The following is a 25386-nucleotide window of genomic DNA, read 5'->3' as shown; positions in this document are numbered from 1 at the left end:
TACATCGCGCTCCCAGCAGAGGATTGCTGTGTGAAAAAGGAATTGGTGGTAAAAGAGTTAGCTCAGGTGCTGATAGCAGCTTTTGCACAGCAGTGCTGGATTCTCTATGGGCTGCTAAAACTGTCCAGAGAAGCAGAACAGCACACCACTGTTCTCTTGCAGCTATATTGGTGTCAACCCATAAAATAAATTGGCTCTGATATGTCTATGCTACCTCAAGTCCACCCTTTTATTCTGCAGAAGGGAGTTATGTCTTCTTTGGTCTTAAAGTACTTGCTCCCAGTATTTGTTCACCTGTGCATTGAGATGTGGGATGCAGTAATAAACAAAAATGTAGAACTTTGTCATCTACAACTGAAGGATGATGGGCCCATTCCTTATTATTTTAACATAAAAATATGGGACGAAAGAAGGGACAGAAGTTGGGTTTCTTCATTCACTGACCATGACTGTAGTGCTTGTGGTGCCCCTCCTGTGTTTCATGAGGCAAGTGGGCTGACAAGGTTCCCTTTGCAAACCATCATGCTTATAGAAAGACTCCCAGTACTGGGGCCGGAGTAAAATCCGTAACATTTTTTACATGGAAATTCTCATGAAAATAGCCAGAGCTGAAAATACCAAAAAAGCCACTAACACAAACTGTCTATGTATAAATATTCAGGAAATTCTAGTATCAATAGTTCTGGTTATTTCTGGTCCAACTGGCACCAAAGGCAATAGGAGTAAAGTCTTCAGTGCCCACTACAGAGCCAAATTCTCTGCCAGTAACCTTTTAGGTTTAAAATAAAAACCAACACAACTAGAGTGTTCCTTGGCTATGTGTTCCTCTGAGTGGATTTCTTCTTTTTCATCTTGAGGGGTTTTGTTTGGCAAGGCCCAAGGAAAGGGGTTTTCTCCAGGAGATTTTTTTTTCATAAATATTCCCGATCCATTTGCTTTCACTGTGCCCTTCCAAATAAATTCTAAGCACATTTTCTGCCTTTCCATGGCATCAGCATTGTTAATACAGTAGATAGCACTGTAAATATAGCAGGCAGGTTAAGGAGTGGCAAGCAAGAGATCAAGGGTTGCTGGAGGAACTATGAAAAACATTCAGAATGACATCTAAGATTTATACCAGGTTTGTATTAGTGGGATGGATTCAGTGGAGTCTTTTCCCATCTGACTTTGGCATAAAGGAGGGTTCAGAGAGAAGGCTTGCTAAATTATACCTCAGTGACAGGAGGAAATTCAGAATTACTCAAGATACAAACTTTACATCTTTTTCATGATTTCAAATCAACCTTGAATTGATCTATGGATCACCAGTGCCAAGAGTCCTAAAGCCATAATCCAGGCCTCAGAAAACCATGAAACAGGCTGAAAATATCATAAGATCTCAAAAATCAGTGTTTTGTTCCCATTCCTCCAAGTCTTTAGGGTATGTTTGTGTAGAGTTCTTCTTTACAGTCACAAATGATAAGAACTGTTATTCAATAACACAAAAATAAAGAGAGAGAGAGATTCTCAAGCACATGCCTGGATCAAGGTCCTTCAGAACCCCCCCCAGATATCACAAAGCTAACAAGACCAGCAATAAAATCCTGGCAGCTGACAGAGGTAGCTTTCAGATGGAAATCATACGCTAGCCAGTAGGTTGGGATGCATTTCCCTGGCCGCTGGGGGTTAATACCCGCTGAAATTCTAAGTGCAACCTGGAGCGTTAATCCGCATTAAGGAGATCTGGGGAAAGCAAGTGCCTTAATCCCCACAAACCCTGTGATAAAGTTGTTACTGCCTGTCTACATACATACCTCCTGGACCATTCATCTGGGCATCAACTGAACAAGTTGGGATAGCAGAAGAGCCGCTAAAACAAGTACAGAATGATTTTTCCCTTGTGCTTCCCTTTTATTACATTATTATTACAGGAAATCCTGAATTTATCTGAGATAAACTGTAGAGGCTGACTTTTTCAGACTGCACGTACTTTCTTGTAAGTTTGTCTTCTGCCTGCTGCACCATCAGGGCTACAGGAAAACAAGTCCAAACACCTACTGGCCTATACCCACCCCTCCGTTTTATGGTTAAGGTCAGCAGAACAAATTCTGATTTAGCTCATGGGAAGGCCCAAGACCCACCTCTGCCAAGGAATTTCAGATTTGCTGCTCACTGGACCTCTGCAGCAGCAAAGGACACCGGGGTGCAAATATGATGTGCAGACATGATGCATCTGGGCAAGCGCGAGAGTTGGCTCTTAAAGTTGGAGTTCAGAGAGGTCCCTTTCATTCATCCATGGGAGAAGGCCTCATTATAATTGTTCAAGCCTGACTGGATTACATCACTTTCCCCCTCATTTCACTCCCTCCTCGCTTGCCTCCCTCCTTTTATTTACACCCCTTGTTCGGCGGCAGCGTGGAGCGGGGGGCTGCCTTAATGATGCATGCTGATCGCTTCATTCCCTGCTGCCCCCCCATCGCCTCCCCCAGTGCTTTGAAGTGTGCTCAGGTCTCAGGCTCCAGTTCAGAGGTCACTTTGTTTATTTATGCAAAGCTGGCTCATCTGTGAAATGGGGCTTTCAAGGCCTCTGACATCAAAGGCTCCAAAGCTGGTCCCATCAAGTCAGAGCAGGGACTGGCCTTGCATTATAACAAATTAAAGCAACTTTGTGAATCATAGAGAAACATTATGGTTAGATTTTTTGCTTCGTAAATTGGGATGTTGTTTTGACTTGGGGATGGCTTCTAAGAACCTGGTGTTGGCCTGAAAACAAGTCATGCCCATTTGGTTAAAACACGAAGCCTCCACAGAAAGTCTGTGGGTAAATAAAATTTGATCCTGGCTCGGTAACAGTCTGTGAATATTTCCCATCAGTTTCTCTCAGAGTCGGACTGTTATGCAGAATTTTCCATTTGTTTTAACTTTTAATAGGGAATGGAATGGTTCTGCTATGGTAATAAACAGAAACTATACCCTGCTTATATGGCGCTCTTTGTCCCTTCAGATCCCCTTTGTTAGGTGATGGAGTTACAGACTGAAATCTCTTTCTGGAGAAACCCAGCCTGCTTTGGGACAAGGAGCTGACCAACAGGACACACAGCAGGCAATACGTGTGGACCATCATGTTTTCTGGGGTGTGAAAGGGCAATTTGGCCCATGACATCAGCACTGATAATCAGGGCCTCGTATGCTCAGACGTGCCAGGTCTCAGGCAAAAACAAGCCCATGGCTCCCCATACCACCCCACCCCACACCTCCCAAGCCTTCATCAATATCTGATGTACGGGATCTCAGCCTAGGAGCCAACTTGGAACAAGATCCCGAAGCAAAAGATGGGCAGCGACCACCTCTCTGCAGGTCACACCACCAGGGTGGCATTCCTGAACAAACAGCTGGTGCCTCTGGATCCATCCTGACCCCATCTCATATGGCCAGTGAGGTATACGGAGGGGAAAGGGGTTACATAGGTTTGTCCCTTGTCCCCGAATATATCACCTGACATCATATGGGAGTCTTCCACTTCAGGTTTCTTGACCAACCAGCGTGCTTTGTAACACCATGGAACCAAGTAGTGCGGTGAGGACACCTAAATCATGTACACAGAGCGTGTTTTCCTACCCCCAGATACTCGTGACATAAAATTAGTCAGTGATTATTTTTCAAGGCAGGTTTTCCACTTCGTCTTCCAACTGGCTGCTCTCCTAAACTTGTGATAGTGTCCAAGAAGTCCAGTACAGGATGACCTTCCAATATAGGTCACAGAAAAGGGAGCTCGTAGGAAACTTCAGCAGCTCATCCTCCTTAGCACTGCCTCTTGCGGTAATTTGCTGGCAGCAAAGCTGTCAGTGCTGTGTAGCTGGTCCCTGCTGCCCTTTGGCTGCTGGCTGATTTTTTTTGTATGTACTTATCACCCTGACCTGGCTGCCTCAGTGGGAGGTGACAAGAGAATGAGTAAGCAATCGGCTTATTAGGTCATTTTTGAATATAGCTAAGACTCCTGTGATTTCTGCTACAAACCCATCGTTTTATATGCCAGTCATACATATCTGAGTGTAGCTCATTTTCTCAGGTGCACCCTCTGTCTAAGAAGAATATTGCCAGGCCAGTTGCATTTGCAAAGGCTGGGGTGAAATACAAGCAGCAGGCCTTCAGATCAGGTGGTATTAACCAGATATTCCAGACCTTGTTGCTCTTCCTTATTGGTATAATTCAGAGCTTGCTTCAGGCTTCAGGTTAGGGCCAGACCAGACACCTCTGAACTTCTATAAAATTTTGGCAGATGCTTCCCATGCAGCCACAGTATAACTTTCAATGTGATTGTAGCAGGTGAAAGTCAGATTTTGGTGATATCTGAATTAAACAGGCCTCTTCATCCTGAGGGTGTTCCTGGGATACCTATCTCTTGCTGTGCTGTTCCATTTTATATAATAATAAGCTCTTTTTTTGGCTCTCTGTTACTGCACTTCAGAACTTAAAATGCTCACCCAAGGTGCAAGGGAGGAGGTTCAAATCCCTCTGAATGCAGCAGAAGAGGGACTTGACCCTGGGTCGCTCACATCCCAGGTTAATGCTTTATTGTTATATTACTGGCTATTCTTCTGGCTTGCTCACACTTTTAAGCTTGGCCTGAGATTCCTGTGCTTCAGGGAATCCTCCCCAGATGAGCTTTGCTGAGTTGCATCCAGTTTCTGGATTTCTTTTCTCAAGGTAGGAGCCCAGCTCACTGCTTCTTGCAGCTGAAACGGAGATGTCTGCAGCATCCCCTCACCCAGTGCACACCTCTGGGTATGGGAAGCAGTAGTTTTGCTCAACACAAGTTTCCATGTTTACAACATTTCCACCACCCCTCCCCGAGACTTCTGCTGTGTTTTGTTGTTAACGTTACCGCATTCCTAACAAACATGAAACTGGTTCCAGTGGATCTAAAACAACATGCCTAAATGCGTGCAGTTACTTATTTAAATCTTGCTCCGCTGCCAAATTATTTATTTCATAGGCTCAGCATGGTGGCATTAGCTGTCCTGATCTCTTCCTCCAAAATGATTTTCACTGGGTTTGGTAGGTTACTCCGCAGGTTTGGGATTTGGCAGGATAACAACCAAAGAGGCATCTTCAAAGGATCAAAAAGAATCAGAGCAATTTTACTCACATCAAAAGCTTGGCAGCGTGTCAAGAGGTGTTGGGGATGCCAGTCGGTCCCTGTGTACAGCCAGGAGGAGTGCACATGGGCTGACATACTCTAACATGAGGCAGGAGGCAAGGGAGGCTACACCGCCCTTTGTACATCACCCTGGGTAGGATTAAGATATAATTGACAGAACATCGCCACTTAAATGTCTTAGCCGCTTTTAAGATATTCAGCAGCTTAACAATGGGCAGGAATCCTATGTCTCCAACCACAGTTTTCCTTTCTTCTCCATTACCCGATGCATTTTTCTAATTGTGCTGAGGGATTTGCTAAGTTCTCTGTCAGAGGGCATCCAGGATTTCGTTTGTAGCCCTACCGATACTTAAGTGAAAAGTTGTACAAGCACCAGAAGATAATCAACTCAGTATTTTGACTTAAAGGAGACGATATGTCATATGCAAGTCATCATATATAATGGGTATATTTGTATTCCCTCCATTTGGTTTGCCAAGGCTGTAAAATTATATTTGCAGAACGCAGCACATGGGTTATGAGCCTCCTCCGTCAGTCGGGCTGCAGGCCAGCCCCGGCACAGCCTGCACAGTGCATTTGCCCTCGCGGCGCTGTGCAGGAGGTGCTGTGTGCTGAGCCTGGCTGCGTTTCACCCTGCTGCCCTGATACTCGGGCTGGGAACTGGCCTGGGAAATCCTCCGGGCTTCCAGTGACAGACACAGGGCGAGGGAGGTGGGAAGGGCTGGTCGGCTGGAAGGAGCTGCCAGAGCAAGGGCACGGCGTGCTGCTGCCCTGAAAGCTTGCTTTCCCCCTCGAAATGACAGCTGCACATACCTCTGGGGGAACTGTGCCGAAGTCGCTGCAAGGAGAAGAGAAAAAAATCTGCCAGGGGTGAGGGGGGACAAACCCAGATGGCATTGCAGCCTCTCTGCTTAAGAGACAGCAGCAAACGAGAGTGGAGCATGTGGCGGCACAAAATGCCCCACGTTGAAGGGACGAGATGATTTTCCAAAGTAGTGGAAACTGGGGTGAGGATGGAGTTAAATCCATGGTCTTCTCTCACAAAACCTGTGCAGAATTTTACACACTAAACTCTATTTAAGCACAACCCATCATCTAAAGCAAATGAAAAGAGCAGCTCAACTATTTGCACATTTTGCACACACACACACAAAACAAACAAAAAATGGAGCTTGTTCCTCTCATTTGCTCGTGACCTTTTGTCTTATTGGTTTTAGAAGCTGAGTATTGGAAGGATTCATTACTTAGTTCAGGTATCTTTGCTTGTCATGGTTGGTTTTACGCCTTCTCGTAGTTCCTTACTGAGGTAGACCTGTTCCCTGCCTTCACCTGACGCCTCTCTGAAAATCAAGCTGCTCTCACAGGGCTGAAATACGAGTTTAGGCCTGGCTTCATCTCACACACTTCAGGCACTTCGATGCACTTCAGGAGCTGAGAAGCACTTGATGAAGAACTTCACCTCCATGTGGGGCTGCCCACTGCGGCCTGCGGAGCACAGGAGCAGCCTCGGTAGGGCCATGTTTTGCTATAACATCACCCATAGCTGCTGGGTGTCCCTCAGGTGGGCTTCCCTCCTGGTGTGTGGCATTGCTAGGAGAGCTGAGCACTTGTGCTGTAAAAGTGGGGCTGTTTTGGAGGAGGAAAAAGCTTTTCGTCCTCGTTCTGGTTCTGTGGAGGTGTGAGGCCACCAGCACTAGCACCCCATGGGTTGCAGAAGGAGGTTCAGGGCAGTCTCTGATTCCCTCAGCCCTTGTGGAGACCTTTTAGGTGGTCAAAGCACAGCAGAAATCGGAGGCGGAGGCTGCTGGAGGAGGGGCTGATGTCTATCTTTTGGTGATGTCTACCTTTTGGTAATGTCTACTTCTGCTAGTGGTATAGGGCACAGCGTGGAAACTTTGATGCTGCTCCGTGATTGCGGTATAGATAACTGGAGTGATTAGGGACAGAGAGATGTGTCATTGGTAAAGGTGGATGGGTGGCCTTAATTAAAAGAAAAAAAAAAAAGCTTTTCTACTCTGTATTGCTTTGCCATGCCATTCAGTGTCCCTTGAGGGCTTATCTGACCCCCAGCAGACCTGCTTGCTCTCCTGATTTTGTGGGGAAGCTGAAAGGCAAATTAGTGGCCCTAATTCCTTGCCTTGTGCTCTGTGTGACTGATCGCATAAGTCTTCCCCACCTCCCAGGTTTAATTAGCTGTAATTTTGATTTATACCATTATTTGCATAGAAGGTACAACAGATCAGCTCCTCCTAGGGAACAGCAACCTGTAAACATAAACAAAGAGGCTTTTGTCAGCTATTAATGGAAACATTGATTAATCTCCCATTGCTTTGGTAGCCTGCCGAAAAGCTCGTAAAGCAGCAACTAAATTGTTCATTAAACTGGCCATGCTGTAAGTGCCAGGACGTGAATGCCAAATGTATGTTGAGTGCCTTTCAGCTGCGTGGTGCCTCCAAGAGGAAATACAAACTCCTGTTAGCACACTGCTGCATTGCTGGAGACCTTCCTAACATCTTTTTCATTTCCTTTGCAGATGACACCAGCTCAGGAAAGAACAGCCAGGTACCTGAAGGTTCGAATGGAGAATATGAAGATCACTCTGGAAAGCAATGGGGTAAGGAGCAGTGTATATTTTACCTTGGTTCCTGCTTCGGTGCTGTTCACCCAGCACATTTCTCAGTCACAGAAGGAAAGGAAAAGGCAGAGCAATTGGAATGAGTTCTCCTTACAGATGCTCAAATAATAAACAGAGTCTCAGCTGAATGTTGGTGTGAATGGATCCCATCCAAGCGTCCTTCAGCGAAATACAGCCCATCATCTGCTCTAGAGCCCCCTGCCTTATACCCCAGCATGGTTCTTCTTTGAATTTGTTTTTCTGGGCAGTGACTTTCCTTTGCATGTGCAGCTATTACAGCTTTCATAGACTCTCTGTAAAAGGTATATTGACTTTTACAGCAATATTTCCAAAAGTCTTCAGTGCCAGCATAACACCGCTCCCACTGAGGGCAAATGGGAGGTCTGACTTCACTTCATCAGAATTAGCATTAGGCCAAAGCTGAGTATTTTTGAAAACTACCCTCTCTTTTAGACACCTGCATGAACTTCTCTAAATCCCAGACTGTTCAAACATAGGATTTTGATGCTGTTGTGGAGCTTTGTGGAACTGCTAAAATCTCTCTTGGAACAGGTTGTGAATCACTGCAAGACTCACAGATCCAAAGTTTGGCCCAAGCACTCCTTGAAGGACAATAAGTTGTCAGACTGATGCCAAACAGCTTTTGGCCATTACTGACAGGAGCGTGATGTGAGTTTATGACCCCAAGGGATGAAGTACAGCATTTCCATTTTGCTCCCGCAGTTCATCCCTCCTTTGAATTTTATAACACAGAGACAGCTTTCTCCCACGTTCGTGGCAAGTGAGTAACCTCATAGCAATGGTAAGGGTGGAACCTGTCAAGCTGTCACCAGATGAGTCCCCACCACTTGAACCGGGGCCAGTTTCCTTCAGGAGTTGGCAAACAAAGGACGTGGTGTGCTGCAGTGTAGTCCAGTCCAAAGCTAAAGGAGGCAGTGCCATAATAGCCTTGAATCACAGATTCATCTGAGCCCGAGTTTGCTCTGAGAGAGGAAGGTAACCTCCGCTCATTCTGGAAAAGGATAATAATGTTTTAGAGCTAGAGAAAGGATGACTTAGGTAAACTCCTAATCATGAGGCCATCAGAAGGGATTCATTAGCCCACAAGAAAAGTTGCCATCTCTCTATCCTTCATTACCGTGGTGGAGATAGGAATAGATACTGAAAGTCATGATAGATGTGCAGCTAGGAGAGCTGGTGGATGACAGATCAATACCACAACAACACTGCAATAAAAGATGTATGTATTACTAAAATTCATAGGCAAGCATGTTCTCATAGCAGATTGTGTTGATCCCTGTGCTGTCCTTGCCCAGGTTTTTAAAGTGCTGTCTTAAGGGTGTATCTGGGGATCTCAGGAAGAGAATGGGTGACAGAGAAGTTTGTGTTTGCAGAGTCCTGGACCCTAGAGAAGTGGGAGAGGAAAAGCATGATGATAGTCCCACTCTGCTTTCCAGCTACCATCATGGAATGAAATTACCAGGGAAAGGACCTTCCCCACAAGAGCAGGGAAAGTTAGATACACCCATTCCATCGAGCTCTTATTCAAAAGATTAGAAAGTGTTTCAGTACTTAATAATACCATGGATTTTTTTTTTTTTTGGTAAGTATTAGGAAAGCCTGAAGTGGTATTGACCATTGCTATGTGGTGGTAATCATGGCAGATCACAGCAGACTACATGTTTTAGTTAACCACTTAAATTGTTTTTTTGCTTTGTATGAGCAATATCTGGCAGGAGCCTCTGGGACTAATCCATGCACCTCAAGGTGTCATCTACTGAGAGAGGAGACCACTAAACTCCTTCACAGGTCTTTGTGCTGACAACCTTCTGCTTCATTTCGTTCTCATTAGCTTGAACCTTCATGGTAAACAGATTTCAGCAAGAAACCCATACACAACACTGTGTCTTTGTCCCCATCTACTTGTGTTTTCCCTTGCTCTTGCATGTGGCATAATTTATACTGTACAAATGTGCAGTTCATGTTTATGAAGCAAACGCCAAGTGATGTGGAGGAGAACAAGAAACCAAAGTATAAATAACACAGAGGCACTTTGTAATGGCCTTCTCTGGCACTCCAACAAGCAAAACTTCTGTAAATGGTACAGATTTGGGGACAGACATTTACTAGCACCAACTCAAAGGAGACTTTTTCTGTCTCCCTCACAGTGCTGCTTCTCCCTCTTTCTCCTTTGTGCTTGCTGGGTCTCTTTTTCTCTTGTATATGTGCGTGTGTCTCGTTCTCCTTTTTTGTTAACAGGCCTTTTTAAACTTGTCCAATTCAGGCTTTTGTCAAGGAAACATTCAGGACTGTTTAAATGGGATCTGGTTTCAGTGTATTGCATGCAGCCTAGAGTAGCTTTTGAGAACACATAATCGCTTAACCTTCTCTAAACAGAAGAAGAAAGACAAAAAGAGCCCAAGGAGTTTAGCTTTACCTGCAGCTTGGTGTGTATCTGGGCAACACTGCATGAGAAGTGAATGCAAAGCTTCAGATTCGTGGGAGTGACAGTGTGAGAAAAAAAAAAAAAAAGTTACAGGCCTGCTTTTGGGGAGAAAAGATAGAGTTTCTGTTTTGGAGTGCTATTACTGAGCAGGGAGACCATGTCCTTCTGAAATATTGCTGTGGAAGCAGGGAAGAGATAAGGGAAGGCCTCATTTTGGAGTCACTCCCTTGACTCTGCTCAACATGAACAATATAAGGGACTGTCCTATTTCAACCAGCTCTTTAGTATGTCAATCCCAGGCCAAGAATCCTATCCTGCAGGGATCTACCTGGGCCTGCAGTCCCTGGTCTCAGAGTAAATTATTGCCATATTACAGAATAACCATTTAGATCCATTTCCTGGCTGGTTCCTAACCCCTCCTTTGCGCCTTGCAGACATTCACTCTGTTTCTCCACTGACAGCCCCTATCAACACATCTCCCTCGGCTCGGACTTAAACATCAGTGTATCAGTGCTCATAATGTGCAGCCCTGATGGGGTTAATTGTCTCTCTGGGAGGGTGATTGTTTTTGCTGGGCAGGGGCCTCCTCCTGCAGCAGATCCTCAAGGGAATACCCAGGCGTGTAGGCCCGGCGAGCTGTGGAGTGGGTTAGTATGTCACACTTGCTGCTCAGCTGTCATGGCAAGGACTCGCAGTGCCGGAGTTGGTCCAGTTCATTAGATTACACATGAAAGCCTCTGCACGGAGAGCAAAGCATTTCTGAGCAAGAGTTTGAAATAACATGAAATGGCTGGGACCCAAAACGACAGCCAAAGGGGGCAAGAGAAGGCTGTGGAGGCAGATGGCTTCTCCTACGGAAAGGGACTCGGGGAGAGGGGTATGCCAAAGGGTGTCTTCTTCCAAGAGGGAGGGACTTGGGTCAAGGCTGCAGTGGGGTGAGACCACCAGGGGTTACGTTCACAGACCTCAGAGGCAACGGCTGCAATTCTCGGGTGTGTGGAGGGGGGAAACTGCAGAACAGCCTCTTTAAATTAAGCAAAACTCCACCATAATGCACATCCCGAAGCTCCTGGCTTGGCCTTGGTCAGCAGGGCTGGCTCTGTAATAGGGAGTCCTGCTGTCCTGTCCTGTAGCAAACTTCCCTGATACCTGCAGCATAACCTTCCCAGCTTGTTTTGGTGTGTCACGTGCGACTGAGGCTGTGGATCTGCAAGTGCTGTAGGTGAATATCAGTGGCTGATGGGCATAATCCAAACCAATATGGCACAGAGCAGGCCACTTGTCAGCTATTTTTTAATTTCACAAGCAAAGGATTTGGGAGGATTTACCAGGGAGTAGGGAAATGCAAGGTCACCACCCTTTGGGGCTGAAAAGAAAGATTATAGTAAGCAAAAGCAGGATACAAAAACAGTGAGAGAAACGTGTTATAGAGCTGCCAAATGGACTCAGGAGAGACTGGCTTTGTTAAAATAAGAAAGAAGAGAGGTGAATTAGGCAGGAGTATTTTGGAAGCAGACAGAGAGTGCCAGGTGGCACTCAGAAGAGGTGTTAATCTCAGCAGGAGACTGTGGTTAGAAGTGCCCCTGTACTGACATTGCATAACTAAGGTAACTTTAGGAAATTTGTAAATTCTTTTGAATTGTTCCTTCCATGATACTATTAGAGAAGCTTTTGCCTTGCAATTAATCATATACTGTTGTTTTAACTGTCTTAAAACCTTTTGTAAAGAACATTTTCTTTCTATTGATTAATTAGACCAACTCATAACTTTATAGGAAGATATTCTCCAATATTACTAACACTACCAGAGCATAAAGATGTCATCTCTTTTCTCCCAGGAATTCTTACATAATCTGAATTAAAGTTAGGTGCAGTTGGGAGTAAAACTTTTGACTTTTTTTTTAGATTTTGCCAAATGGGGACCTCACAATTTTCTAGTGTTCTTGTCACTGCTGCTAGAAATATTGGTGTTTTCCTTGCTAAATGAAGGTAACTTTATCTTAACCTGTGGTTTTCTCCACCAGCAACTATTGCTTCAGCTTCTCAGTTTTGGGGATGGACAGGCTTGGGGGTGTCTTCTAATCACAAACTCAAGTTTTGTTTTATTGGATCTTTCCATTTGTTTACTTATTTCTTTGTGCTTTTCAACATGAATGCTTTAAAAATTAATGTTGAGTGAATCTCATACATTTTAGTTTAGATCAAAGTTTAAAAGTCTGGCTCACTTCTAAGACTTTGTTACATTTTGAATAGAAGTTCCATTAAAGCCAGTGAGCAAAACACATCTTCAGAAAATGAAGCTTCAAGTGACAAGCAAAAGATTGAGACAATGGTCAGCCCAACAGGAATCTGAGTTTTCTCCTTTGGTCTTGGCTAAGGGCTTGCATTTGTGTCATGGAATATGGTAACAATTACAATGTGATTATGGAGCTGCGTTTTGCCTTCAGCTGCACTAGCGTGATTTTGGTATTATTTTGTGAGATGTGACTCACTCAGTTGCTTTATGGACATGGAGGAATTCCAGGGTTGTACTATGCAAAAGGCTAACGTGGTGCTCCTTGCAGTCCACTAGATGTTCAACTGCATCTGACTGAAGGGTGCTACGTAACTTGGTTTGAGCTAGAATATGAGGTATGGTGACACACTGGCATGTGTGGTGCTGCTAAGTGCTTCTCAAGCAAATTTGGCATAGCACCTGATAGAAGTATTCTCCTTTATATGTCCTTTGCTCACCACAGTCAATTGTCCTTGCCTTTTGCAGCCCAGCCCAGGTTCACGCAGCCTGCCAAGATGAGACGGAGAGTGATCGCCCGTCCTGTCGGCAGCTCCATCCGCCTGAAGTGCGTGGCCAGCGGGAACCCACGGCCTGACATCACGTGGCTGAAGGACAATAAGCCCCTCACGCCCCAGGAGATTGGGGAGAACAAGAAGAAGAAGTGGACTCTGAACCTGAAGAACCTGAAGCCAGAGGACAGTGGGAAATACACCTGCCGAGTGTTTAACAAAGTTGGAGAAATCAACGCAACATACAAAGTTGAAGTAATCCGTAAGTGCAGCCTGGGGTGCAAAGGTGGGAAGGGAGCTCGTAGAAAGGGGCTGGCTGAATAAAGAGTGTGGTTGCAAGGATGCAGTGCTGACAGCTGGATGCAGACATGGGGATGTGTTAGAAATATCAGCAGAAATCAACAGTGAAAAATTTTTTGAAGCTCTAGAATAAAGGACGAAATGAGTACTTACTGAGAAGGCCCTTCATAGAGTGCCACAGAGAAAGGTGGAAACATTTAGGATGGCCCTGACTACTTTTTCAGAGGGGTAGTAGGGTGAAACTGATCAACTGAAAAATTAGGCTAGATATCTGTAATAAGAGGCCCACTTCATTAGAAAAGTCTCTGAAGAGAATTAGCAGAAATCTTATGACTAGATCGATTAACCAAACAAGGCTTTAGGGCCAGGTTTTTAAAAGCATTTAGACATCTGATAGTTCAGGTGGCTTCAAATGAAATATTAAAAAGAGTTTAAAATCCCACTAGAGTCCTGTATGTATCTTTAGATTCAGTCCTTAGAAGATAAGCTCTGGAGGATTACCCTGCTTTGTGGTGAGGTAGAGTAAATTGCTCTTCTTACTGTCTAGCTATTCTGATTTTTGGTCCCTAATTTCCTGTTTCTCTAATTATTACTGAAGATAATTATACTCAAAGCCTACCTAAGTCTTCCAGAGAAGAACTCTTACTCTTAAATCATCATGCTTTGTCTGTGACATCATCATAAGTTACCATCAAAATGATTATGGAACAGCCAGCTCAAGAAAAAGGAGAAGATGAGCTGAGTGGGGGAAGATTAAATATCCCTCATTAATCCTCCAGCAGGAGCGTGGAGGGCTATTTCCAGCCACATGGAAAGCATGTTGTTTGTCTGTCTGTGCATGAGTTTTAGCATGAGAAAGTTTATCCCAGGGTGAAAGACTATTCTTAAAGGTAAAGATCTGCTCTCTGATAAGTCCCTTCTCTAGAATAACAGGAATTAAAAGCACATGTGGGGAGCTCTGCTGGGCTCTGAAGGCACAAACCTGCTGGACATCTGGATTTGATAAAGATGCAGCTGTGTGGAGACAGTAAAAACATGTGTTTACACTAAAACCAGGAGCAGAGACAGGGAAATGAATCAAGCCCCATCCTAATGGCAGCTGTGGCATTTTCACTTCATCAAAACCAGACAGCACCAGGAACAAACCCCTTTCTGTGTCCTTGTTTATCTTGGTTTTTATCAACTTAAAGATGTATGTAACCTTTGTTTTCATTAGCTTTTGCTGGCTAGGAGTGAAAACAGTAACCAAAGCTGGAACCAGAGTCAGGCAGATAAGGGCATTAAGCAGTTTTCAGACATCTTTCTATTTTTAACATCATTCTGTGGAGCATTTCAGGTTTTACTCCACTTCCTTTTTTTTTTTTTTTCCTCCTTAAGCCTCCACTCCTAAGCCTGTCCCACTTATCAGAGTCTGTCTCCCCAGCTGTGATTCCTGCTTGTAGTCCCTAGGCACAGCCCGCAGAGATCATGGTGGTATTTTTTGTTTCCCCCAAGCACATCTTTAGAGCCCTCACTGTTGACAGTACCCTGAGTTTTTGAAAGAGGGCCCATTGTTCCTTCCTCTTGTCTGTGCTGGTGGGAGCTGTTGTGTTACATGCTCAGTCCAACAGCGTTTGCCATCAAAAGTGGTTGATGATTGCCAGCAGTTACCACCCACCGTGATACCATAATTCCTCTCTGTGCCTAGGACAGAGGTTTGCAGTACCTCCTTGTCTGGAAACTGACTGATTTCTCTGATGCTAGCACTAAAACAGATCCTAACATTCCTCAGGATGAGGGATACATTTTTCTTTTGGATTTATGTGGAGTTGACACAACCTAAGACTTACAGTCATGCTGGAAAGCATGGTCTTGTGAACCCTTGCGTCTGATTTCCTTCCCTACCATCTTGTTTCCTTCATCAACTGAGACCTGAGGCAAAATTTGTGTGAGAAATGGAAGATTTTATTATTGTCTAGAAAAGAAATGACTCTGGCCTATTGCTCCACAAATAAGTTACTCCACAATGAGTACATGGACCATTAGGCTGCAGAAAGGAATAATAAAAGCAGGTAGGTGAGGATGACATGGCATCGGATGACTTCCAGGACAGTTTGATCCCCATGGGCATCTGCCAGGCCCAGCGGGAAAGGTGACAGATAGCTCCTGAGAGACTCCAAAAGCACAGAAGTGACAATATCCACAGCTCTCACTGTCACTAGACAGTCTGTGAAGGAAGGGCCCTTTCCCCATCCATTTTTTTTCGTCTTTAGGGGATATTTGGAAAGACCAAAAGGAGAAGGAACATGGCTTACCCAAACTGGGGTAGCCACATACTTGTAAATAATCTGAATTAAAAAACTGAAGTTGTGTCTGAGAAATCATAAAATGGTTTGAATTGGAAGAGACTGTAAAGCCCATCTAATTCCACCCCTCTGCCATGGGCAGGGACACTTCCCACCAGACCAGGTTGCCCAAAGCCCTATCCAGCCTGGCCTTGGACACCTCCCAGGCATCCACAGCTTCTCTGGGCAGCCTGTTCCAGTGCCTCACCACCCTCTGAATAAAGAATTTCTTCCTTACACATGGAATGCACAAGGTTCTGTTGTATGCACCTGTAAATTACACCCTTCCAGATACACTGATAAAAGACACAGAACCACAGAATGGCAGAGGTTGGCAGGAACCTCTGGAGGTCATCCTGTCCCACCCCTCTGCTGCAGCAGGGCCCAGAGCAGGGTGCCCAGCACCATGTCCAGGCAGCTTCTGGAGATCTCCAGAAGCATCTGGAGATGCTGGAGGAGACCCCACAGGCTCTGGGCAGCTCCTGCCAGGCTCCATCCCCGGCCAGCCCAGCAGGGCTGCCTGGTGCTCAGAGGGAACCTCCTGGGCTCCAGGCTGTGCCCAGCACCTCTTGACCTCACCTTCAGACTTGTAGTATCACTCAGATTTGATCCTGAAATCAGTTTTGACCTTTTTGGCTTGTTTCAGGCCATTTATCTTTCTCTGGTCAAGACTCGAGAAAGACCTCTGCAGCCTTTTTAATGCCCTATCAAGGTGCATCATTATTCTGGGATGTGGTTCCTGAGACGTGGATTAGTGGGAGTACAAGGATGGGTGGCCCCTTTTGTCATCTCATAGCTGCAGAGTACAAGGGGCTGGGGAAATTCAGCGGTTGGAGTCGGACTTGCACCTCTTATCAAGGAGCAGAAAGTCCAGGTGTCTCCATGGTCTGACCTGTGTTAATCAGACTGGCAAGCACCTTTTTCCATGGATCTCCCTGTGTTTCTGTGCAGAGAGGACGAGGTCCAAGCCCATCCTGACAGGGACGCACCCCGTCAACACCACGGTAGACTATGGCGGGACCACATCCTTCCAGTGCAAAGTCCGCAGCGATGTCAAACCCGTCATCCAGTGGCTGAAGAGGGTGGAGTACGGCACAGAGAGCAAGTACAACTCCACCATCGATGTTGGGGGACAGAAATTTGTTGTGCTGCCCACCGGCGAGGTCTGGTCCCGTCCCGACGGTTCCTACCTGAACAAACTGATGATTACTCGAGCCAAGGAGGAGGACGCGGGGATGTACATTTGCTTAGGGGCAAACACCATGGGCTACAGTTTTCGCAGCGCTTTCCTCACAGTTCTGCCAGGTGAGTTATACGTCTATTTCCCTAGTCTGAACCAATAGCCTATGTCATGGCATTATTCCCAACTGCTGGTGCCCATTGTGCTCCGTGGGCTTTTGTGATGCTGTGCTGATGGAGGCTAGTCCAGGTTTAGAAAGAATTAGCAAACTGGGGGAGTAACATAGCTAAAATCAGGGACTAAAATCAGGGACTAAATTAGCACTGATTTAAATCTGCCCCTGCTTAATCTCTCATGCTGATGGTTCCTCTTCTCCCTCCCTTGGGTACAATGATTCCAGCAAAGTGAAATAAAATGAAGGATGTGCTTCTGCATGAAACAGGTGCCAGGAAATCATACTGCAGTTGCAGGCTTCATCGACAGGGTGCAGGAGGTGAGAGAGGAATGGAATAGCAGCACGGTTTGCAGCCCCATTCCCTGACATTTCTCCTTTCTCTGGCTCTTATTTGTACTGCTTTACTGGTAAAAGAAAACAATAATGTAGGACCATAAAGTGAGAGAAGAATAAAAACTGTCCCGGTCACAAGGAAAGGAAAAGAATGAGTGTGAAAGAGAGAATGATCGATTAGTTAAATTCTTACCCAATGATCTCCTGAGGACCATTGTACCAAACTCACAGCTGCTTCCTGCTCCCCCCCAGGCCCCAGAGCTGGTGGCTGTGTCCAAATGAGGCTGTATTGTGTGTGTTTCGGACACACCATTCTCATTTTATCATTTACTCCTTTGCTTCCTAAGCGTGCAAGTCTGCCTTGATAAATATTTTTCATTGAAAAGGGCATCTCCTTCTGCCTCAATTGGACATGTGACTCTAGCTTTAGAACCACCAGCTTTATAACAAAAATCCATCTTTCTGCTTTTTCCTCCCTTTTCGTGACCCATGCAAGGCCAGCACAGCTAAGACAGTGCAGGAGCTGGAGCCAATATCAGAACATTTTAGCTGTCAGATCTAACGGGGTGTCTCTGGTCAAGATATCGGTGAGACACCATTAACTCTCCTAGGCTGATGAAACTGGCTTTCTGTGTAGGTGGTGGGGAAAATGCTGTTGACTCTTATAACTAAGGCAGCATGGCTACTTCTGCTCTCTGATTGCCACACTCCGTGTCTCGGTTGCGGTCAGGAGTTAACAACATGAATTTAGACACCAGCAGCAGGTTGCCAAGTAAAAGGAAAGTCTGACTGCTCCTTAGCCTCTTCTTCTGTATCACTTAGATTTAAGACTAAACGTCAGCTAGAAAGCTTCAGCTTTTTTTTTTTGCTTTTTTTTTTTTTTTTTTTTTTTACTGAAGGACAATGCTGCATGGGTGGGATATAACTCAAAGCCTCTGGGAGTTTCCAAACTATGAAAATCCGATCCAGCTCCCATGAAATCAGTGGGAGACTTTCCATTGATTTAAGTACGACTACAATGAGGCCTCGTACCAGAACCAGTGCCCGAAGGCCTGTTGTTATTGGCAGTGACGAAAAAGGAGAACCCAGCTTGCCCTCTGAAGGAAAGATGTGGTTGCAAGGCCATGAGTTAGAAAAACACCATTTTGCTTGTAAATCGATCAGATTTGACACAGACAGCTCAGAAAAACAGCATGCATGAATATCAAAACACTTTTGTGTCAGCCCAGCAGAGGATTTTTGCCAAGCAGCACGAAGACTGTTGTTTTTGTGGTCAGCTGATGGGGCAGTTCCCTGATCCTGTCTTCCTTTGAACAAGGGGCTGAACCAGATGACCTCCAGAGTCCCTTCCCAGCCTAAACTGTTTTGTCATTTCCAGTGTTGATGGGTGAAAGTTTGTCTCTGGAGGTCAGCAGTATACATCCTCCTGACTTCAGAGAGACCACACCATATACATTTAATATTTCAAACTACCCATAGGATTATTTGTCAAAGAGAGAAAAAGACATTAGGGTCTTAAAGAAGTTTGGCTTGAAAGTTAAATGATATATATGTTTGAAAACAACGTGCTGGGCTGTTTGGATAGCCTCAGTGTTTCTGAGTGCTATCCTGCAAGCTGAACTCTGCACCTAGGTATTTTTCAGGCCTTTTGGAAACACCAGCTGGTAAATATCTACACAGGGACTTTGATAGCTAGGATCCTACCCTAGGACTATTTGGAGCCTATAAATCAGGCTGAGGAACAGGAGCGGCTACTGAGGGATGTACAGGCTGCCAACAGCACAGTGGGCAGGGAGAAGGCAGGTGTGAAGGATGCTTTCTGAAGCATCTTATCTGCTCTGTTAACTGAATTTTCTGTTCTTGGAAAGCCAGTGGCAGCTCTAAAGAAGCTGGGGGAGGTGGAGCCCATTTGGGATTGAGAGTTGGACACGTGCTTTAATATCATATGAAATTTCAGCTCCCCATTGCTTGGACACCAAGGAGAGGACACCAGCTCACCTGTGTTTTTCAACCTTTCTCCCAGCCACACCAAAAACTCAATACAGCCCCTCCAAATCACCACATTTGTGCTGCCTACCCTGTCACAGCAGTGCTGAGTAGCTCCAGTAGCACTAGACAAGGATACTAGAGAGTGTCTAAAGCCCACGCAGACACAGCTACGCCTGGTAAAGACGAGTGGGCAATGTGCTGTGGCTCTGTGTAAGCCAGTCATGCTTCCTGGGCTGCTGACATGGAGGAATTGCTGACATGTGCTGTGCTGTGTCCTCCAGTCTGGGCACTGAAGCCCACTCCATCGCAGAGTTAAGGTGTTAGGAAATTCTTGGGCTGGTTCTAGTGCATCCATTAAAACTTGGATAAGAAAGTTGAAAAATCCCCCAAAGGCCTCCTTTCTGACCCCTAAACCAGAGAAAATGAGTTGCTGGTCCTTCCAGGAGCACTGAAAAGCAAAACAGTTACCAAACTTCATGTGCTGGCTTGATTTCTCCCTTGTTACTCGGTCTGGCAGGGTTGCCAGACAGCCTGTACAAAAGCCAGCCCAAGTGTGACATCTGTTACGAATTTACTTTGCCTGCATTTAATTAACTCTTTCTGTCTCTTCCCTGCCATGATGTCCAGATCCCAAGCCTCCAAGTGCACCTGTGCCCCCCTCCTCGGCCAGCAGCCTTCCCTGGCCCGTGATTATCGGCATCCCCGCCGGAGCTGTCTTCATCTTCGGGACAATCCTCCTGTGGCTTTGCCAGACCAAGAAGAAACCCTGCTCCCCACCAGCTGCTGCCCCCGTGCACCGGCCGCAGCCCCGGGACAGGATCTGCGTCTCCCAGGTCCCTGACAAAGACTGCATCTCGTCCATAAACTACGAGGAATACGTCGCCCAGCAGCAGCATTTACTGTCCCAAGGGCCTGCACTCGCCCCAGCCATGGCATCCAAAATGTACCCAAAGATTTACACGGACATCCACACCCACACTCACTCGCACGTGGAAGGCAAAGTCCATCAGCACCAGCACATTCAGTACCAGTGCTAAGAGGGTGGCCGTGTACAGTAGCTCGTTTGGGCTTTTCCGCCTGGTACCTCAGAAGAGACTGCTCTGAGTCAGCTCACACTGCCAGCAATAGGCAAAGCAGACAGAAAAGATTATATATATAATTTTAAATATATATATACATATATATATAATTGTATATGCGTGTGTGTATGTGTGTATATATATATGTGTATATATCTATATCTATCTATATAAATATATATATAATAGAGAAAGACAGAGAGAGAAAAGAGATTTTTTTTTTTTTATTATTGCAATCAGGATGTAGCCAAGGAATAATGAAGGAACTCCAAATCTCAGCAGCTAGGCAGCCATCTCCAGCAGTGGAGCCTTCCTGGATTTTTTACTCAAGGTGGCGGCAAGTAAGACAGGATGCGGGGATGTGAACCACCACCTCCTTCCTCGTGTAGCTAAAAGGAGCAAGAAAAGGCTACCATGGTGCTTTTCCAGCTGGGCAGCCCCGTTCCCCTGGCTGCTGCACATCACTTGTTTTGGTGGGAAGCCCCCAGACCTGTCCCACTCAGGAGCCCAAGGGAAAGCCTTTTCCATCCGAGTGACTCAAGCGCTAAAGTACCTGAGGTTTAGTGCCAAAGCATGAGGAGACATGACCAATTCACCTCTTCCAGGGGAAAAAAAAATAACACGAGAGTCTGGAAAAGCTAATTTCTGTTCACAACGTGAAATGTCGAATGTTTCTCAAGTGCAGTGTTTCGTCTGCAATGCTAACCGAGCTGCTTGGTTTGATTTCTGCAAGTCACATTTCTCATGGAGGGTTCTGCCGAGCAAACCTCACTGCCCCGGTCCTAGGACTCAGTGCCACTGCCAGGAAAAAGGAAGGAAGGAAGAAAGGAAGGAAGGAAAGAAAGAGGAACATTGTACAGAACACCTTTATATTTATATTTAAGAAATAATAATAATTAATAATAATAATAATTGAACTGCTGATGGCGAAGAAAGCAAAACACACTGTCCTTCTCTGATGGCTTACAGTGACAAGCTACTGGATTATCTACATCAATGCAAAATACATATAAACATTAGAAAAAGGAGAAAGAAAAAAAAAAAGAGAATGAAATAATAATCTTGTAGGAAAAATTGCATTTGAGAAATATTCACCTAGGTTGTGTGTGGTTGCCCCCTCCCCACAGATAACAGTCTGGAAATGATACAACTACATTTCAGTTCAAACTACAGTAAAAACAGAAAGAAAAGAGAGTAAATAAGGACCGTATTAAATACCTATATGGACTGGAAATGAATCCAATTACAAATATAAAACCTTTGTAATTCTATATAGAGTTTAAACAAAGTCATGTATATTTAATTTATTTTGTTAAACAAGAAAAAAAATGTATGATATTTTCCTCAAAACAGGCATTTCTATACATATTTTTGATCAAAGAAAATAAAGTGTTTTTTTTTCAGGTTCTATAGATGCCATGCTCAGAAAACACTCAATGTAGCATGTAACCAACCATATTTCTCCTAACTTGGAGGTCATCTATCTGTATGCTTGCTCACACCAGCTACATGTACCCTCCTAGCATCACCTCAGGTACTGCCAGTGCCACCATTTCCATTAGAAATTTGCATTTTCCATCATTTATATTCTGATTGTGAGGGTGTGCAGTGCCCGTATCACTTCCCATGGACCCCTTGTCATCTCCAGTAGCAAAGATCTCTGCTCACATGGAAATCTGTTTCACTATGCTTTTTTAAAAAAAATGATTTATTTTTTTTTCTTTTTTGGGGCAGGGCATGTTGGGGAGTGGGGGAGAGGTTACATTTGTTTTTTTGTTTTTGTTTTTTTTTGTTTTTTTTTTTTTTTTTTTGTTTTTTGTTTTTTTTTTTTAACCACAAACCTGCAGGGGTTTTTCTTTTCAAAAGAAAATTTTGTAAATCAAACGTTGTAATTTGTGAGCCTGTAAAATGAGCTTCAGCCTCAGGGTGCCTGGGAGGGGAAAACATGCCACGGGGGTGAAACCCTTCATTTGTAAATGCTGCTGATAGGCTAGAGGAACCAGCGAGGGTGAGCTGGGTGCAGCAAGGGGAGCGCGCGGGCAGCTGCTTCCCTCAAGAAGGAAGATGCAAACCTTTCTGCTTCAAGTGGAGAGAGGCAGCTAACCCTGTAGTGGCCATGATTTTCTTTAGACAAGGCAGGTTCAGTATCACAGCAAATGTTTGCTGTTCAATTGTCGTTTCACGGGGAAGAAAAAAAGAATTGAGACGTGCCAATTTTTAAGTTTGAAATTACTTCCTTCTCAGGCCTGTTCTGCGAAAGAGAAATCTTCAGCAAACCAGCTGCTCCAGTTTAAAGTGAAACACTTCATTTAACCTGAAACAAAACAGTGCTTTAGGCTTTTCTTTTTCTCTGAATGTTTCCAAAATTATTTGCTCTGGGTTGACCTGCAGTGATTTTTCTGCCGGTTTGTTTGGATCGTCAGCAAACCAAACAGCTCCCTGTTTGCTCAGCCGTAGCACTGTGAGATGGGGCCCTCATTCAGCAAAGCACAAATGCTCCCGTTTTCCTTCACCAACACACGCTGCTCCAAAAAATCCCCTTTTTGCCTTAGCCACCCAGGTCGGTGGCCCTGTCCCTGCCCACTGATAGCAAAATGGTTTTTCTGTAGAGATTATAACTACACAACCTATATCTATATATATACATATGTATATATATAGTGGAAGCAGGAGGGTTCAGTTAAACTTTGTTAACACAAATTTTAGAAGCCTCTAACAGTTAAGTTCAGATCCTTGGTATCTCTGCATACATCCCTGCAGCCTCAGGGAGGCTTAAATATGAGCACTGAGGGCTCGGCTTGAATATAAGGCATGATGTAGGCAGTGTTCTTAATGGCTATATTTTATTGAGTAATTTCATGGAAAAAGCCAAAAAGCCTCTATACACTAATTGTGTCACCTTATTTTAAGAAGGCAACACGTGGCTATTCCCATGAGAGATTAAGGGCTACATCTCATAACTCACGCCTATGGGAAGCTACTTCTTGCACTGTGGTAGGCACCAAACTACCACACATCTCAGCAGTGTTAGGAGCCTGGCAGATGACAGGATTCACCTGGAAGCCCGTGGTCCTTTCTCAGCTATCTGTGTCTGTGCTGCAGCCAGAGGACACGTGGTTCATGCTGTGATAGCAGTACTGATACCAGCTTCAAAGGAGGAGGTGCATAATTGGTTTCATATGCTTCAGCTCTATGCAAACCCTAAGAGATGGTCTTATGACCCTTTTTTCAAATGGCAGCTATATCACTGACCCTCAGAGAGAGAGTGAGTGGGCTAAAAGAAACAATCCTGCATTTCCCACACGGCACAGTCTTCCACACTGAGCATTACGCTCTCCACTGGTGCCTTCTACCCCTGTACTCCAGGCACTCAGTAGTGTTGTATCATGAAATCAACACTTCACATATTGCCAGATGGCTCAGGTGGAAGAAGTGAAAGGCTTCCTCCTGCCCGTAAAAGCTCCAGCCTTTAAACACAAATCTCTAGCAACGTTAACAGAGAGGGAACCTATCAGTAAGCCCCCCAGCATGGACAATGCAAGGTCTGAACACAGCTGCAGCAAAGCCACTGCACTCAGAAGGCAGCTCTGGGGTGAGATGCTATAGAGGTCTCAATTTGCACATGTATTGTATATATTGTCTGGGTCTTGCGCTGGCTTGCTGGGCCTGGGTGGGTTTTGTGTTTCAAGGAATTATTTCACCTCTAAGGAACACCCATAAGTGCTCTTACGAGTTACTCTGTCCCATGCCTACTGCATGCCATTTCTTTTTAGGGCTTGATTGTGCCTTGCATGTATTGCAAAGTCTTCCTTAGCCTAAATAAATTCTGCCAGGTCCTGCTCATGTCTGAATTTTTTTTTTCATCAGTGGGACAAGATTTGAATTCATCTTTGCTCATGAACACAGGGCATTTACAGAAAACCATAGTCTCGCTATTAACTACTGATCCTATTTTGAACACAGTTTTTTATTTTATGCATAGGTACTTGTATACGTATAGGCATATAGATGTACATGCCAAGCTGTGATACAGAAGGCAGTTGTACTTTTAAAGCCACAGGGCTTCAAAGATCAAAGGAATTTTAGGCTTAAAGCTCTCCATCTCTGTTTACTTTATTTGCATTACAGATCAAACATGGCCTTACATGTCGGTTTGTGTGTGGCATTTTTAAACTTTGTATGGACAATCCCTGTACTGTTAGCCCTTTTAAACTGAAAACCTTTATCAGACATTTACAAATAAAAAGTGATGTGATTTTCAAACAGTGGCAAATACAGTAACTGAAGACATCAAAAACAGATGGGATGGCACAGCATTCGTATGGCTGTGCTGTGCAATAAAAGCTAGAAAAAAGTAAGTTCCTAGGTGATAGCACTGTATAAATTTAACATTTTTTGAGGGAAGGGGTGGTGGCATGTCTGTGTGTGAGTGTGTGCACGTGCACGTGTGTGCACAGGACGAATATATGCTGGCATGATGAAGCACACAGTACTGCAGGACTATTTTTGCACCATGACTTGATCTGATGATTTGTGTAGGTGCTATGAATCCAGAGCAGACTTTTTAGAGTGGTTTGGAAAAGTTCTCTAGTTTTTTAGTGAATAAAGACTATTTTTGATCTCTTCACCTCCATAGCCAAACACCATAGATGCAACAAGAGCCAAACTGCAATTATGAAGATGCAACAAGAGCCAAACTGCAATTATGAAGATGAAAATTTGGGGTTGCTGGACTTGATGGGAGAAATGCAGTGTCCAGGGCAGAGCAGGGATTTCAGGATGAAGCTCAGCACTTCCAGCCATTTGGGGTGAATGTGTGGGTGCCTCACTACTCTCTCAGAGGCAGCAAATGTCCAAGCTGTAACACTTTCAAGTTCAGCTGGCCCTCACCCAAGCTTCATCTTGGCCTGACCTGGACCTTGGACCCAAACCGCCCGGTGAGAAAATGGTACACACATGCTGGGAAAGAGGAAATATTTCTCTGTCAGCTCCACTTCTGTG

At 44.8% G+C, this 25386-nt stretch overlaps 1 protein-coding gene across 1 annotated transcript in view; it reads left to right on the top strand.

Annotated features, from left to right (window-relative positions):
• The window catches only part of FGFRL1 (fibroblast growth factor receptor like 1), a 167600-nt gene extending 145927 nt beyond the window's left edge, over positions 1 to 21673 (top strand). Inside the window, exons 4-7 of the mRNA XM_084286599.1 lie at positions 7674 to 7754; positions 12983 to 13267; positions 16581 to 16934; positions 19934 to 21673. Of these exons, the coding sequence (XP_084142725.1) occupies positions 7674 to 7754; positions 12983 to 13267; positions 16581 to 16934; positions 19934 to 20343 (1130 nt within the window). The 3' untranslated portion in view covers positions 20344 to 21673. The remainder of the gene's footprint in view (positions 1 to 7673; positions 7755 to 12982; positions 13268 to 16580; positions 16935 to 19933) is intronic.
• Positions 21674 to 25386: the final 3713 nt, after the last annotated feature.

Source organism: Netta rufina (assembly GCF_964035555.1).
Source record: "Netta rufina genome assembly, chromosome: 4".
Lineage (NCBI taxonomy): Eukaryota > Metazoa > Chordata > Aves > Anseriformes > Anatidae > Netta > Netta rufina.
The sequence above is the reverse complement of the archived record's forward strand: the minus strand, read 5'-3'. Positions and strand labels throughout refer to the sequence as shown.